Raw genomic sequence first — 15,326 nt, 5'->3', positions numbered from 1 at the left:
GTCTGGCTCAGTGGAGGGTCCTGCTTCAGATGAAGTGCCATCTTGATTTTTTCTCTGATCAACTGTTTTGCGATTTGTGTATTTGTTGCGACACTTTGTGTGGCATACAGGATTCCTTTCCAGAAAGGCACACTGAGGATCCAACTCATTTTCAAGTCTGAATGAGACGTCATCATTTCTGTTGGCTACAGCATATAGAAGTGCAGGATAGCCTTTATCTGTCAGTTTCTGAAGAGGACCAGCATTACTGTCTGTCTTCTGACATATTAGGCACTCAGTGTAGTTGGTATCAGGCCGCTTTACCTTCAGCTGCTTTGTTGAGAACTCGGGCTCCATGTTTAAGGCTGCGGGTCCTGCAGCAGAAAATGAAAGTAAAGAAATCATGTTTCAGTCAAAAAAATAAATAATGGGTGCGTGGAGGGAGGATAACACTTATTTTACTGCATTGTGAAGAAAACAATAGCAATTAAGCATGTGTTCTGATTACATTTGAAAGTTTGTCTTGGACACATGCTAGCTAGCTAGCTGGCATACAGGTGGTGCAAACCTTGTGTCAGAATAGGTTGGATTTATTGTGACTTTCAGAACCATGGACAGCGTCTCTCTCTCTCTATGTTGTGCTGAAAAACACAGGAGAGGGGTCGTGGGTCAGGTGTGGGGTGCCGGTGAAATTAAATTCAAACTTTATTTCAGACAATCAGGGCGTCCATAGAGTATACAAATAATAGACATCACACATACAATTAAACTTTAAACGTTTTAAATATATCAGTTATAAAACTAGCAATTCAACACTGCAGCTAGCAACATTGCAGCTAGCAACACTGCAGCTAGCAAAGGTCAACACAGCTAGCATACATACATACATACATACATACATACATACATACATACATACATACAGACAGACACAGTACATACCAAGCTAGCTAGGTAATGCAACATAGTTGCCATGCCCTTTCATAGAATTCAAGCTACTGCCATGAAAGTCAAGAAACAATTACACAATAAGGAGAAAAGGTGGTACTTTACCTGGGATGTGCTATATCCACCCAAAGTATCTTCTGTGTCCATGTGTTAAACAGCAGTCCAGAAAAGGAGTCCAGAAAACCCGCTCTTCATATAGTGACAAAATGCCCTCATTTATTTACATGCTGTGCAGGTGTGATTATTAGCACAGGTGCAATCAATTTCAGTGCAGAACAAGGAGAGAAGAGGAGACAGCTAGAGGCCAGAAACAGCTTAAAATGTGTATGTGTATGTGTGTATTGCCTAAAGTTATCAAAATATTAGCTGATATATATTTGAAAAGAATAAGTCATTGACTGATGTCATGACCCATGGCACACGTTTTTTTTGTGGGGGTACAGGTGTTTTCAAGAAGAAAAGAAGGCTCTGGGAATTTTGAGCATAAGGGTAATAAAGTCACCACAGTTCCTTTAATTTAGGGTTGATTTAAAAAAAATATTTGTGGAATGACTATAAAGATTGATGAAAAGAATGAGACATTGGCTGATAATAACCCATGGCAAAGTTGATTACTATTGAAGTAAAGATGAAAGTATTGGGGAAAATGCAAAAAACGGGTGCAATTTTAATACCAAAAATGTCTATAAATCATTCGGAAAGGCTTTGTGAGTGTATTTCTGGACTTGGTGTTGTTCACATATGTGTTCTGTGTATCTGGGAATCATTTATTGACAGCCTACACAACCTACTGAGCACTTTAAGAAAAGAAACCTAGTTTTTTACAATAGGCGAAAATGGGCAAAAAAATAAAGGCTTCATTATACTAAAATGGCCATAACTTTTTTTCGCGATGTTTCCGGCAGAGCAGGCCTCTCATTCTGTGGACCTTAATGACCAAATTAATAGAAAAAACACAAAAAAAAAGTATAGCATGACATCACAGGTTCAACCCATTTTCAAGAGCTTTTGGGCCTGTGGATCCCCGACTATAGTCATAAGCTCTTGTTTATACTTTTCATTGGTTAAATATAAAATGACCCACAAACAACAACAACAAAAAATCATGGAAAGAATAATAAGAATAATTATTAGAAACATTGAGTTACAAGGTTTCTACCCGACAATAACAACATGCAAAACGCCTCAATTTGTTTATTTACAAGGACCGTTTGGACCGTTTACTATTATTATTTAGAATAATGCAAGATAACTGAAGCTCTGACCTAAAAACAACCACTCATTTGTGTTTCTTTTCATGCTGAAGCTACCACCATGGTGTGTGTGTGTGTGTGTGTGTGTGTGTGTGTGTGTGTGTGTGTGTGCGCGCGCGCGCGCGTGCGTGCGTGCCAGAGGCTCTATCGCTGCTGTACCCCGTGGCGTACAGTACAGTAGCTAACATTTACTGGTTCAATACATCTCCCGCCGCACAAAGTGTAAAGTGCAACCAACCAGGCCCACTCCAACCTCTCTGACCACACAATGTGTACTCCATCTCCTCCACCCTTTTGTTAACATGTTTCAGCTGCTTCCTCCTTTCATCAGCGTCCAGCCCTTTGACTGGCGGCCAGCTCCTCTGTTTGTTTCGTTGATGGCTGCACACTATGATATGTTGTAATGCTGAAAGTGTGTTATGTAACTTCCAAGGCACTATTCTTGTATATCTGTGGGTATGGTCAGTTTCTGGAGCGTGAAGTGAATATGATCTTGTTCAAGTGTCTGTAAATGCATTTACTTTTTTTTCCAGCAGCAGTGTGGAGGGAATACAAATCCTGAATTAATCGTTTGAATTTATGTTGATGTATTGTTGATATTAATTTTGTATTAGGGCCCCAAATCACACGTTAGAAAGCATGAGTGTCTATTTCAAACACAAAGTGTTTTTTGACTGGGAACTGGGAAGTCATATTTTAACAGCAGAAACTGCCTGTCATAATTTCACGTCCCTCCCTATCTAAGTATTGGACAGTATTAAGATGTTTATATTGATTTTGCATTCATCTTTAGGACCCCAAATCACACCTTAGAAAGCATGAGTGTCTATTTCAAACACAAAGTGTTTTTTGACTGGGAACTGGGAAGTCATATTTTAACAGCAGAAACTGCCTGTCATAATTTCACGTCCCTCCCTATCTAAGTATTGGACAGTATTAAGATGTTGATATTGATTTTGCATTCATCTTTAGGACCCCAAATCACACCTAAGAAAGCATGAGTGTCTATTTTAAACACGTGTTTTTTGACTGGGTAGTCATATTTTGACAGCAGAAGACTGTCATAAAAAATGCAGTATTGGACAGTATTAAAGATTTTTCGACCCTAAAACATGATCATCAGGTATTATTATTATATAAGGAGGAAGAAGTTTTTCAAAATAGTGTACAGTATTTGATAAAATGTAATTTTTATGTGTACATGCCCACCAGTTCATTAAGTATGCCTGGTTTGCCTGGTGGGTGGTGATGGGTGGTGATCCACCTGAACTGAAGCCACACCCACAGCTGTTGTTGTATGAGGGATAAAGGGATTATATTGTGATACATCACTGATATATCACTGTCACTATATCACTGTTCTTTTCCTTGGGGCCTTTGACTGCCAATTGGTCTAGTGAAGTACTATCAACTTATAAACACACATGTAAAACTGGAAAAAATACAAAACTGCACTCCATCTTTAAGGAGTGATGTCTAGATTGTCTACACAAAGCACAGGAGGGTCGGGGGGGTTCTTGTCAACTTACGAGCCATCTTCGTTGCTTCGGTAAAAGACAAGGAATGGGTCTGATTTTCCAAAGAAGTCTTTCTTGTCCAGCTTATTGCCACAAAACTGCAACATTACAGACTCCTGCATGACAGCCAAAACACACACATTATTACAGCGTATATATTGTATCAAAAGGAGTAACAGCAGCGTTCTTCCCAAGAGACACAGTAAGGTTTATTACAACCCTCTCATCTGGAGATGACAGATAAGGTACCAATTATCTCATCCGGAACGACATCTGGAGCTTTTTATCTGGTCAAGGACCCATCATCTTATCTACAGTCTTTCTCCCCTACACTGTCTCTCTTTCAGCTTTCCTATTGTCTGTTTCTCCCAAACTGGCTCCCTCAGATTTCTTGATGTCTATCACTATCACTACTGTGTCCGTTTCAGCATATCCACTATTTGTCTCCATCAGTAATGTCTCCCTTTCTGGCCCCAAGCTGTCTCCCCTCCCAGCTTTCCTACTGACTGTCTCCCTCCCAGCTTTCCTACTGTCCGTCTCTCCCAAACTGTCTCCCTCCCAGCTTTCCTACAATCTGTCCCCCTCAAAGCTGTCTGCCTCCCAGCTTTCCTTCCATCTGTCTCCCCCAAACTGTCTCCCTTTCGTCTTTGCTTTCACACATTCAGTGCTTAGTGCTAAAAGTGTGGTAGTGTGTAGGCAAAGTATAAGTGAGAGTCCAGGCGTGTAGGAATAAACTATTTATTTGTCACTTTATTTGTCAATTTGCCTTTAAACTTTGTCATATCCTTACCCTGCAGTTGTTCAGCTCTTCTGCTCTCACTACGATGGTGCCACACTTCTTTCCTGGCATTCCACTAGGAAAACACAAAGAAAAGGGATATACTTTCAGAGTTTTCAAACATTTTCCAAATGTCCAATTCAAGTACAGGTCTCACAGTGCACAGCTTTTACCATCACCATGTTGTTACAGTACATCCATACAATTCAATTCAGAACTCATACGGTATATTTCTAATTACGATGGGATGTGATGGGATGTGACCCGAGAGTACCTGTAATGTGATGCGATGCGAGAGGTTGCTAGAAGGAATATCTCCATTTGGGAGAATATGGGTTCTGTGTCAGGTGAAGGGCTCTTAAGTCATATATGCAGGCAACATTTCCCTAACCTTTTTTATTGTGGTTTTCCTTTTTTCAGATGATGTACTGCCTTAAAATGTTAAGAGTTCTAGATTACTTTATACTTCCCTTTGGTAATTTTGTCCTGGTTTAATGTCCAGCTGCGACATGCAGAATTACAGATACAATCAGGGACGGTCCGGATTAACCCCCACGAGGGCCTCGTGGGGGTTTGCAGGGGTGGGTAACCGTAGTATTATATAACCACAAGTAACTTCATGGAATAAATTGCAGCCTACTTGTAGTGTTGCAATTTTGTACTTGTACTCCACTTTTTTCGTTCAAATTCTTCAAATAATTTCCAATTTCAATGAACAATAAATACATCATGCAAGCTTACATTCTGTAGTTTCATAATATGTAAATAACTGAAAAATCACATGGCCCCCTTGTGTCTCAAACAAACCACTGTATCCGGTCACATATTGCCGCTCCCACCTCAATGTCTTACACTTAACAAACTAGAACAAGCAGCGCTTAAAACACTGTTACTTCTCCCGTGACATAATATCTACTGCAGCGTTTCTTCACATCTCAGTTTGGCAAAGGGTATCATTCAGCCAAAGACCGCCAAGTGTGGCCGAACAACTAAAAATAGACCCTGCCAAAGGCCACAACCGCTGGGAATGAGGGAGAGGGTGGGAGAGGGCGTAATTCAATTTTTATAAATAGTATGCAGCAATGGGTGGGTGGGGGGTCTGCAATAACATAGCAGGGAAAAATCGATAGTAGATTGAAGTGAGCCTCTCTGACCACAGACATGGAACCGAGTGGGGTCTCTGATGCTTGGGGGAGCACTCCCCCACCACAGACATGGAGGGGGGGGGGGGTCTCTGATGCTTGGGGGAGCACTCACTTAAATTAAGTCACATAGTGAGCAGAGGAACAGGGGAAAGAAAGAAAGAAAGAAAGAAAGAAAGAAAGAAAGAAAAAGAGGCAGAGAGACGCAAAAAGAGAGCACTAATGAAATAGTACAGTGATAGAGAGCGAGTTTTTAAATTGTATTGTAATAGCCTTTATTGCACAGTCAAAGTAGTTCACACAAGCTTGATGCTTGAGATGAAGCATCTCCAGGGGCCCTTCCTTTAAATACATTTCAATGTAGAAGAATTGTTATTTTGATCAACGTTTGCCTGTTATTTATGGTACCAACATCAATACAGCATGGAAATACAGCACAAAATCTTATCCAATGACAACAAAATATTCAAAGTTTGGGGTCTGAGAGGCTAAATGTCATCAAACGGTGGTCCCTGGCTCAAATGCAGAATAAATAATGGGCCTTGATATGAAAAGGGTTGAAAACCACTCTGCTAGAAGATTGCACTGCTACATACTGTACATACTGAACTGTACAGTGAATGCTTCAGTGCCCGTTTGACATCACATGCTAGAGATGACAGAGGAATTGTTTTAATCACATACGTGGAATGTGATGCATCTTTATCTAACCAACCGTAATTTATCCCTTTTTTTCCCCTCTTTCGATTCCCGTCTTCATGCACACAATTATTCATCCATCTCTTTCTCATATCCTCTCTCTCTCTCTCTCTCTCTCTCTCTCTCCTTTTGGTCTTTATTAGTGCGATCTGCATCCAACTTGCTGAATACAACTGCAAAACTATTGCCTTGCCTTTTTTCATGTAAATAAATGTAGACTATCTAGGCTTGGTTTGAAAGCAACAAACCATCTGCGCACGCACGCACACGCACGCACACGCACGCACGCACGCACGCACGCACGCACGCACGCACGCACGCACACACACACACACACACACACACACACACACACACACACACACACACACACACACACACACACACACACACACACACACACACACACACACACACACACACACACACACAGTGAATAAGTCTGGGTCTGACGTGATTATGTAACTACAAAGTGGCAGTGGATTCTTACATCATCTTCCCTGTGTGTGAGTCATTCATCATCAGGTCCATTCAGATTCAACCCAGCTTCAAGCCACACACACACCCATGTGATACTGTCCCGTATGTGGTACAGAGACAATAGATATGTACATACTGTACAGTACATTGTACAGTATGTCATTCTCCTTGTGTGTGTGTGGGGGGGGGGGGCTCTGCCAGGCAGTGTTGATTTCGACGACTAACACTATGATGAAAAATGTTCGGCGACTACCTTTTTTGAAAACTAAGGTAAGATGACTAAAACTAAGACTAATATTGACAATTTCGTCAACAAATAAAAACTAGACTAAAACATTAGGAAGGGACTAGCTGGACAAGAGATCCAGTATAAGTCATTTTACACTTGGTTGCATGCTGAAAATAGCAGATCGGCTATTTTTCATCAAGTGTAAAATCATTACGACGGCATAAAATCTTATGATAATAGTCGACTAAAACTAGACTAAGACTAAAAACATTCCAGGTGACTAAAATGTGACTAAAACTAAATAAAAACTATTCAAGAGACTATATGGGCTCCATTTTCGTTCGATCTTTCTAAATAGCCTACACTGTTAGCAGTCTAAAGTTGGGATTTTGGTTACCTGTCTAAATCCCTAAAACACCTCAGTTACCCGTTATTAGGCATGTATAGATATATTGTATATCGATATATATCGATATTAATCCCGACGATATGAATCGATTTATTGAAATAAAAAAAATCGATGCATTATGGTGTGTGATGTGAAATGTGAGCTTTAGTCATATTCCATATTCAAGTGCTTTTGGAGAGAAATGAGAGTCACTTTCAGTAGTAGAGCACTGTAGAGGGGAGCTGTGTGAGCTGTGTGTGTCTGTGACTGTGTGAGTTGAGTGTATCGTTACATGCCTACCCGTTATAATTATGCATAGGTGTGGTTTGGGCGTTACAATAATTAAACCAATCACGGGTCCACGTGCCATTGCCTTTAAGAGATCCCATGTCCGTTGCCCGTTATGCCCAGTTCTATATTGCTTCATAGCCTTAGGGTCTGTGCTGCTGCACATATAATCACCCTCCTACCCAGCTGAAGTATGAGGATCAATAGCATACATACTGATGGTGTATGTATACCGGTTATCACCATGTGAGATCCAACATATCCTCCCCCATCATTGGACACCATGGTGATGAGATAGATGGTTTGTCAAATTCATCTCTGTCAGAGACAGCCACAGACAAACGGACAAAACAGGTACACTCTCACAACATCTCTTGGCTCATATTCATGTCGCGCTCTGTTTCACTTCAAAGACCGCCATGCATGCCATCTGAAAAAAAGGGCTCATGCTGAATTTCAATTAATCACTGTCAAATGAACCAGAATTCCAAATCTAGTGCTGAGCCATTTGGTATTCATGGCAGAGGATGATGATTATGTGATGCTGACCATGGTAATGAAATGTAATACAAAGCATATAAAACTCAAAGGTCTGTGGTCAATGCTCTTTGGCCACTCAGAATAGCCAAATGTCATTGATCACGCCTCCAGGTCTTAAGTTAAGTAATAAGACCTGGTACTTAAGACACGCAAAATACAGCCCTTAAAGTGTTTTACATGAACTCTTTTTTTCCCAACTACATAAATATTCGTATGCTACCCCCCGCTAAGTCTTGTTCATGAGTGAGGGGAGTAGGAGATCAGCCGGATAATCGGAGCAGCAGGGGCGGTATTATTGCAGTCGCTGTACCGCACTGTTGTGGCATAAAGAGAGCTGAGCCAGAAGGCAAAGCTCTCTGTCTACTGAGCAATCTTCCTACTCTCACCTATGAGGTGTGGGCCCGAAATGAGTTTTCTTAGACGGGTGGCTGGCACCTTAGAGATAGGATGAGAGGTTCAGTCACGCGAGAGAGACTCGGAGTAGAGTCGCTGCTTCGTCGCTTGGAAAGGAGCCAGTTTAGGTGGTTAGGACATCTAGTAAGGATGCCTGAGCCTGAGCACACACACACCCATACCCCCCCCCCCCCCCCCACACACACACACACACACACACACACACACACAGTCTGCACTGTGCTCCATCATTCTCCATCTCTTCTTCTTCTCTCTTTCTGGTCTGTGCTTAGCGCCAACGCTCCAGAATAGAACCGAGCTCTGTGAGCTCACGCGGCAAAAGGTTTTGAAATGTCCACCTGACACTCCGTCTGATGCTTGCCAGAAGGCCAAGAGCAGTGGTTTCGATCACTAAACATCATGATGGTGTTAGAGAATGCTTGTCCGACAGCAGAATAGATATCATCTCACACACTGGAACCCCTCACCATCAAGGGATAGAGGTGGAGCAGGCAGACAGCTTCAAGTTCCTTGGCCTTCATGTGTCAAAACACCTGGGCTGGAAGGAAAACACTGATGCTACAAGGACTCGTCGAAAAAAGCAAGGACTCGTCGAAAACCACTTCCTGGTTGCCCAGGATCTCTTCTTCTGCTGTAATATTTCGTGCGTATTGCTTATTTGGGCTTGATTCTTAATGTTTCACATTTCAAGGAACCCCAGGTAAATATGCAATTGTCCACGGACATCCATCTGAAAATATTTTGTGCCAAGGAGGACGCCCATACAAGATTTGGCCCATAGGAGGCCTTTGCTACGTATGTTTCACCAGTTTCAATTAGCCCTTCACTAAGTCCCTCCCCAACCCATCCTTGTCCAATAGGCAAGTTATTAGCAGCAAAGAAAGCTTGACCTGCATACTGTAGCAACCGTTGTTAAACTATTTGGATTGGCATTGGACAATCGCTTTTTGGGGTGGGATTTAGTGAAGGGCTAATTGAAACGGGCCTCCACCCTCAAGGGGGCCTCCGAGCTACGACTGACTGCCAGACGTCATTCAACCCCCCACCACCCTTGGCCCTTGACTGTAGCTTTCTTGAAGCTTCAGTCTGACATTGTCTCCTGTCTGAGCGATTTCAAGAGGGAGGGGATTAGAATTTCCCTCAACCAATAGCCATTGTTGTTATTTTTCCCTCCTTCCTCATGTGTGTTGCGCTGTGTGATGACGCTGAAAACGGGCCTCGGCGCTGATTGGTTGTTCGTTAGACCCACCCCCACCACCGATTCTCATTGGATAATACATTTTTGTACCGAAGAAATTATAGGTTCACAGTGCAACACCAGACCAAGAGATGCAGTCCACTCAGAGAGTGGGCGGGGTCTTTGGGCTGGATCCAGGCTAGTGCATCACTACAACAAGGGACGTTACACATGTGAATGTTAGTGTATGTGTGTGGATGCATGTACTGTACAGTATGTGTATTGTCTGGTGTGTGTGTGTGTGTGTGTGTGTGTGTGTGTGCGTGCACGTGTAAATGAGTGGTACTTACAGTAAGGTTTTGTCCATGCGGCTGCCCATGGAGCCTACTATCTCGCCAAGCGTGCAGAATGCCTGGCCCAGAAAGTCCTACACGCACACACGTATGCACACACACACGTATGCACACACACACGTATGCACGCACGCACGCACGCATACGCACACACACATGCACACAGACACAGAGAAAAAGATTAATATCAGAAGAGAAACAGTCATTATTGTCTCCGCCAGGCTGAATGCATGGCTGAGACTATAGGTTTTGCCCCCTGTCCGTCCATCGGTGTGTGCGTCCGTCCGTCTGTGAACAGCTAATCTCTAGCACCATTGGTGATCACTGAAAAACTGTGCGTCGCAGTCCCGCCCCTTTCATGACGACGCCTGGCCCAGGAAATAATTCTCAATGCATTTTTCCCATAGACATTTCAAAAAGTATTTATTTAAAGACCTTTTAAGCATCGTACAAAGCCAACTCGAGTCGTGACAAATCCTGAAAATAAACACAATATCCTGATTGCGTAAGATTGGCATCTAAAGTTTGCAGGAGTGTTTCGCTTTGAACAAAAAGCCTCAAATCATTAATCATTAACAACACAGGTACAAGAAAGACATTCTAAATTGAGAATTCTGATTAAAAAAACATGCAGTAATCCTGGTCTCTAAAACTACCTCCCCCTGGGGCGCCTGATGGAGGGGAAAGGAACTGGTCGGAATAACGAAATTCTCCCGTCAGGTGAAAAGAAGCAGCTTGGACTCCTCATGCATAGAAGGAGGCATGAGGTCAGTCCACTGCCCCCCCAGGCTGGCAGAGGAAGTGTAGCGCCCAGGATTACATTCGATAATTGGCACTGGGTGAAAAAAAACTGGGTTGCAAAATCGTGAAAAAAATAAAAAAATAAAAGAGAATTCTGATTAATGCTTTGCCCGATTGTAGTGAAAGGCAGAAGCAGATCAAGAATCAAGGGCTAGTTAATACAATTAACGAACTCAAACACAAAACTATATTCTCCACTCCCACAAATCAACATATTTTGTGCAATAACTTCCTCAACATTAATCCCTCAACTTCTACAGATTCCGACCTACCTGACCTGGCGGAGACCTGTGCTCCGAGGAGCACTTTTTCTTGTCTATACATGTAGGACAGTTGACCCATGTGTTCATGTGATATCAAAGTCAGAGTGAGACAACCACTAACATGTGGGATCTCTCAAGGGAGATTTTATTTTCACTCTTCCTTGTGTTGCCTATGCACACACGCTGCATGAGCATGCATGAGAACTTCATGCATGCAGCGTGTGTGCATGCGTCGGACCCGGGCACATGTGCAGGCGACATTGTCTAAATGTTGTGTAAGTATGTGCCCGCATGCGGATGTGCCTGTGGAGAGTGTTACGGATGTCGGGGCGCGGGTCCGCTATTATGTCTATGTTTGTCTGTGCGCGCGCCCTGTTTTTGTCTCTTCTCTGCAGATCCGTCCTGTGCAGCCATTGGTGGGGAGCGTTCCCTACGCTCCACCATTGGCCGCCTACTCCCAATCCTGCGCGTCCAACCAGCGCTTCCACCGTCCCACCTGATGACATAAAGTCCCACTGAAGACTGTGTTCCGGGCCGCTGTCAGTCTGTCATTGTGTCTCTAGAGTAGAGTAGTGACAGCGCGCCCTCCGTGCAGGGAAAGTGTTCTACCTGTACAGTACAAATCTATTTACTAAGAAACCTCCTAAGAGAGAGTTATCACATAAAGTCATAAGTGCTTTAATTGAACTGTGAATAACGAGCAGGTAGTATAGTAAGTATTTTCCATATTAGTATTCTCACTGTTATCACCTTAGCTAGTTAGGCAGGCACCTTCACTTGTACTTTTGTTTGATGGTAGGCATAAGATTAGTCAGAGTAGTCAGTCAGTTAGCGTTTTCTTTTGTTTACCAGTCAGATAGTCAGTTTGTGCTTAAAATGTACTGTAAATTCTACAAACTGTTAATAAATATTTCAATCAATCAATCAATCAAAAGTATTGGGAGGGGTTCAGTATAGGGTGCAGTGTTAGGATATTTTGTTGCTTTCTTTGCTTTTGGTCCTGGTCAGCCTGCTCACCTTGTTCACTATTGCACAGTTATTGTTACACTCTGTATGCCACAGAAAAGTAATTGAATAAACAACTTTTGGCATCTACCACCTTGCCTTTTTCCATCATAACCACCCTAGGCTCGGTGAGCCGTTACAGAATGGGGGCTTGTGGAGCGTAACGGAACCTGGTTATGTGAATATATATTTATTTTATTTTTAGTGGCATACGGTTGTGGAAAGTTTGTTTAAGACTCAGGTAGAGAGTGATGGCACCTCCATTTGACATTGATGCATTTGTAAACAGCCCAACGTTGATTCAGGTGGATGCTTGTCGCAAAGAGGACTTGTATAAAATAGCTTTCTATTCTATTCTATTTTCTATTCGATTCCCGTACCGAAGGTTGCAAGTAAGGAAGAGCTAAAGACGCACGTTTTGGCTGGTTTGGTCATTAATAATGTCCTGCTGGTGTTGCCTGGCGAGGGAGCGGTGAGTATGTCCGTGAGTGAGCCTGATGGCGCTCGAGACAAAGAACATGGTGATGTTCAGGATGATGGTGGCACTCGATCAGACGCTGAGAGTGAGAAGGACGGTGCTGAGGCGCCTATCCAGCCACATGAGGTACATGAACATGGGTGTGGTCATGAGCCACTACCCGATCCAGATGGATCCAAGGGGGACGCTGAAGTCCGTATTGCACAAATGAGAGTGGATTTGCAGATGCGACAAGCTGAGCTTGAGCACCAGCTCCAGGTAAAGAAACTGGAGATTGAGGCAAACACTACTGTGAGAATAAAGCAGATGGAAATCGACGCACAACGAGGGGCTCGCACCGCACCGTACTCAGGTATGCCACCTGCGGGTGTTCAAATTACTAATCCTGCCACTTTTGATGTGTCTAAGCATATTGCTTTAGTGCCAACCTTCAGGGAGTCTGAGGTGGACTGCTATTTTGCTGCATTTGAGAGAATTGCATCTGCGCAAAGTGGCCAAAAGATGTATGGGCGCTGCTACTACAGTGCAAAATTCAGGGCAGTGCCCAAGAGATTGTTGCTGCTCTTTCTCTACCTGACTCTCTGCAATATGATTTGGTTAAGACGGCTATTCTGACCGGGTACGCTCTCGTTCCGGAAACGTATCGCCAGAAATTTAGAAATCTCAAAAAAGGTAATCAAACATTTGTTGAGTTTGCCAGAGAGAAAGGCTCTCTCTTTGATAAATGGTGCGAATCATGTAAGGCTACTGATTTCAATGCGATACGGGAGTTGGTTTTGCTTGAAGAGTTCAAGAGATGTTTGGTGTCTGATCGCATTGTAATGTACCTAAATGAACAGAAGGTGGAGTCACTTTCAAGGGCATCAGTTCTAGCAGATGAGTTCGTGCTCACGCACAAAACTGGATTTCCAAGTCCACATGGGGAGAAATCTAATTCTCGAAGTGGTTCTGCGGCACATAATAACACGTCCAAGTCATCGTCTCCACGTAAGGATGACAGGGAGTGCTATTTTTGCCATAAATTTGGGCATGTAATTGCTGATGGTTACAAACGCATTGGTAAACCACAGCAGCAGTCAGGTGCAGGTCACGCACAGGGTATAGGGCTAATTAAAACGGAACCCGTTTCCATGATGTGACACTACTGACTCATGTTTTGCCCCGTTCACTTTTGATGGATTTGTGTCGCTGACAGGGGATCCTAATGATCAGCAGCCAGTGCGCATTTTGCGCGACACAGGTGGTTCACAGTCTATCATTCTAGCTGGGGTTTTGCCACTTAATGAACAAACTTTGTGTGGCTATAGCACTGTGTTACGTGGCATAGAAATGGGATATGTTCCAAGGGCACTGCACCGAGTGCATGTCAGCTCTAAATTAGTCACGGGATTTTTCCCTGTTGCTGTCTGTCCTGAGTTGCCCATTCAAGGGATTACATTCTTACGGGTGGGAAGGTGACGCCTCCTCTTGAGGTATTGGATTCTATTCCTCTAACTGGGGTGCCTGATGACGTGAGTGAGTCTTCTCCCACGCTCAATGTGTATCCGGCATGCGTAATTACGCGTGCACAAGCTGCCAAATTAGGCGATGCTGTTGATCTGTCAGATTCTATTCTAGGACCGATACCGTGTACAATTGTGCCCATTACCCGACAGTCATTGTCAGTTGCTCAAAAGGGGGATCCGAGCCTAAGTAAATGTTTCAAAGAGCTGATGACGTCAGATGCCATTAAGATTGATCAGGTTGGATATTATCTTGATAATGGCATGCTGATGCGCAAATGGACTCCGCTGGCTAACGCAGGGTTAGAATGGAGTGCCGTTTTCCAAATTGTTGTGCGACAGTATTCCGCCAGCAGGTGTTGGCCCATGAAATAACCATCATAACCACCCTAGGCTCGGTGAGCCGTTACAAGAGTACCACGTATTAGAATGTTTTAGGACACGGGGCGATATGACTTAAATTCAATAACACAATTATTTCAAACGTTTGCCTCGATTATGATTAATGAATTAATGAATTATAATAAAATAATAAATAGTGAAAGTAGATGATCTACAAGCTCACAACACGTTGGGATGTCTCGCTTGTAGAACAATTTCCGTAATTTTTTATATGCCTCCATCAGACAACAAAGTATAATAAAGGGTCAAGTCTAATCAGACTAAATCGTTTTAGTCAATTATGAGTTAATCTATTTTTATTTATTTGTGTTGAGACAAATTTGCTTCTTGGTTATTTGATTAACCTACATGAGCACTATGAAGTCTATTATTGGTCATAAACATTGGTTTTGATATTGTCGGTTAATTGCCACGGCCTAAATTGTGTATGCTTATTGAAAACCGAATGTTGATGCAATTACTTTTCGAAGGTTTGTGATGTACCTCCACAGAGGATGCTTCATTGATGTTGTGCCACATGAATTCAAAGTGGGAAAGTGAAAGTAATAATTAAATTAATATGAATATTAATTAAAATAATTTTATACTCCAAATCCAATCATGCATGTGGAATGGTTTAGCGTTAAGTTAATTAGCTCTATTGTTTAAGCCATCCAAACAAGAGCTCCCAACTTTACAATGTACCGCTCC

General features: G+C 42.8%; 1 protein-coding gene across 1 annotated transcript in view; it reads right to left on the bottom strand.

Moving 5' to 3' along the window:
* The window catches only part of LOC310857041 (copine-8-like), a gene marked incomplete at both ends in the record, with an annotated part of 115,656 nt that overhangs the window by 36,051 nt on the left and 64,279 nt on the right, over positions 1–15,326 (bottom strand). The window contains 3 exons of the mRNA XM_083762637.1: positions 3,710–3,813; positions 4,488–4,551; positions 10,183–10,259. Coding sequence (XP_083618763.1) covers positions 3,710–3,813; positions 4,488–4,551; positions 10,183–10,259 — 245 coding nt within the window. The remainder of the gene's footprint in view (positions 1–3,709; positions 3,814–4,487; positions 4,552–10,182; positions 10,260–15,326) is intronic.

This window comes from Protomyctophum parallelum (genome assembly GCF_964188405.1).
Source record: "Protomyctophum parallelum genome assembly, chromosome: 4".
Classification (NCBI taxonomy): Eukaryota; Metazoa; Chordata; class Actinopteri; order Myctophiformes; family Myctophidae; genus Protomyctophum; species Protomyctophum parallelum.
This window is presented reverse-complemented; position numbering and strand designations above follow the sequence as displayed.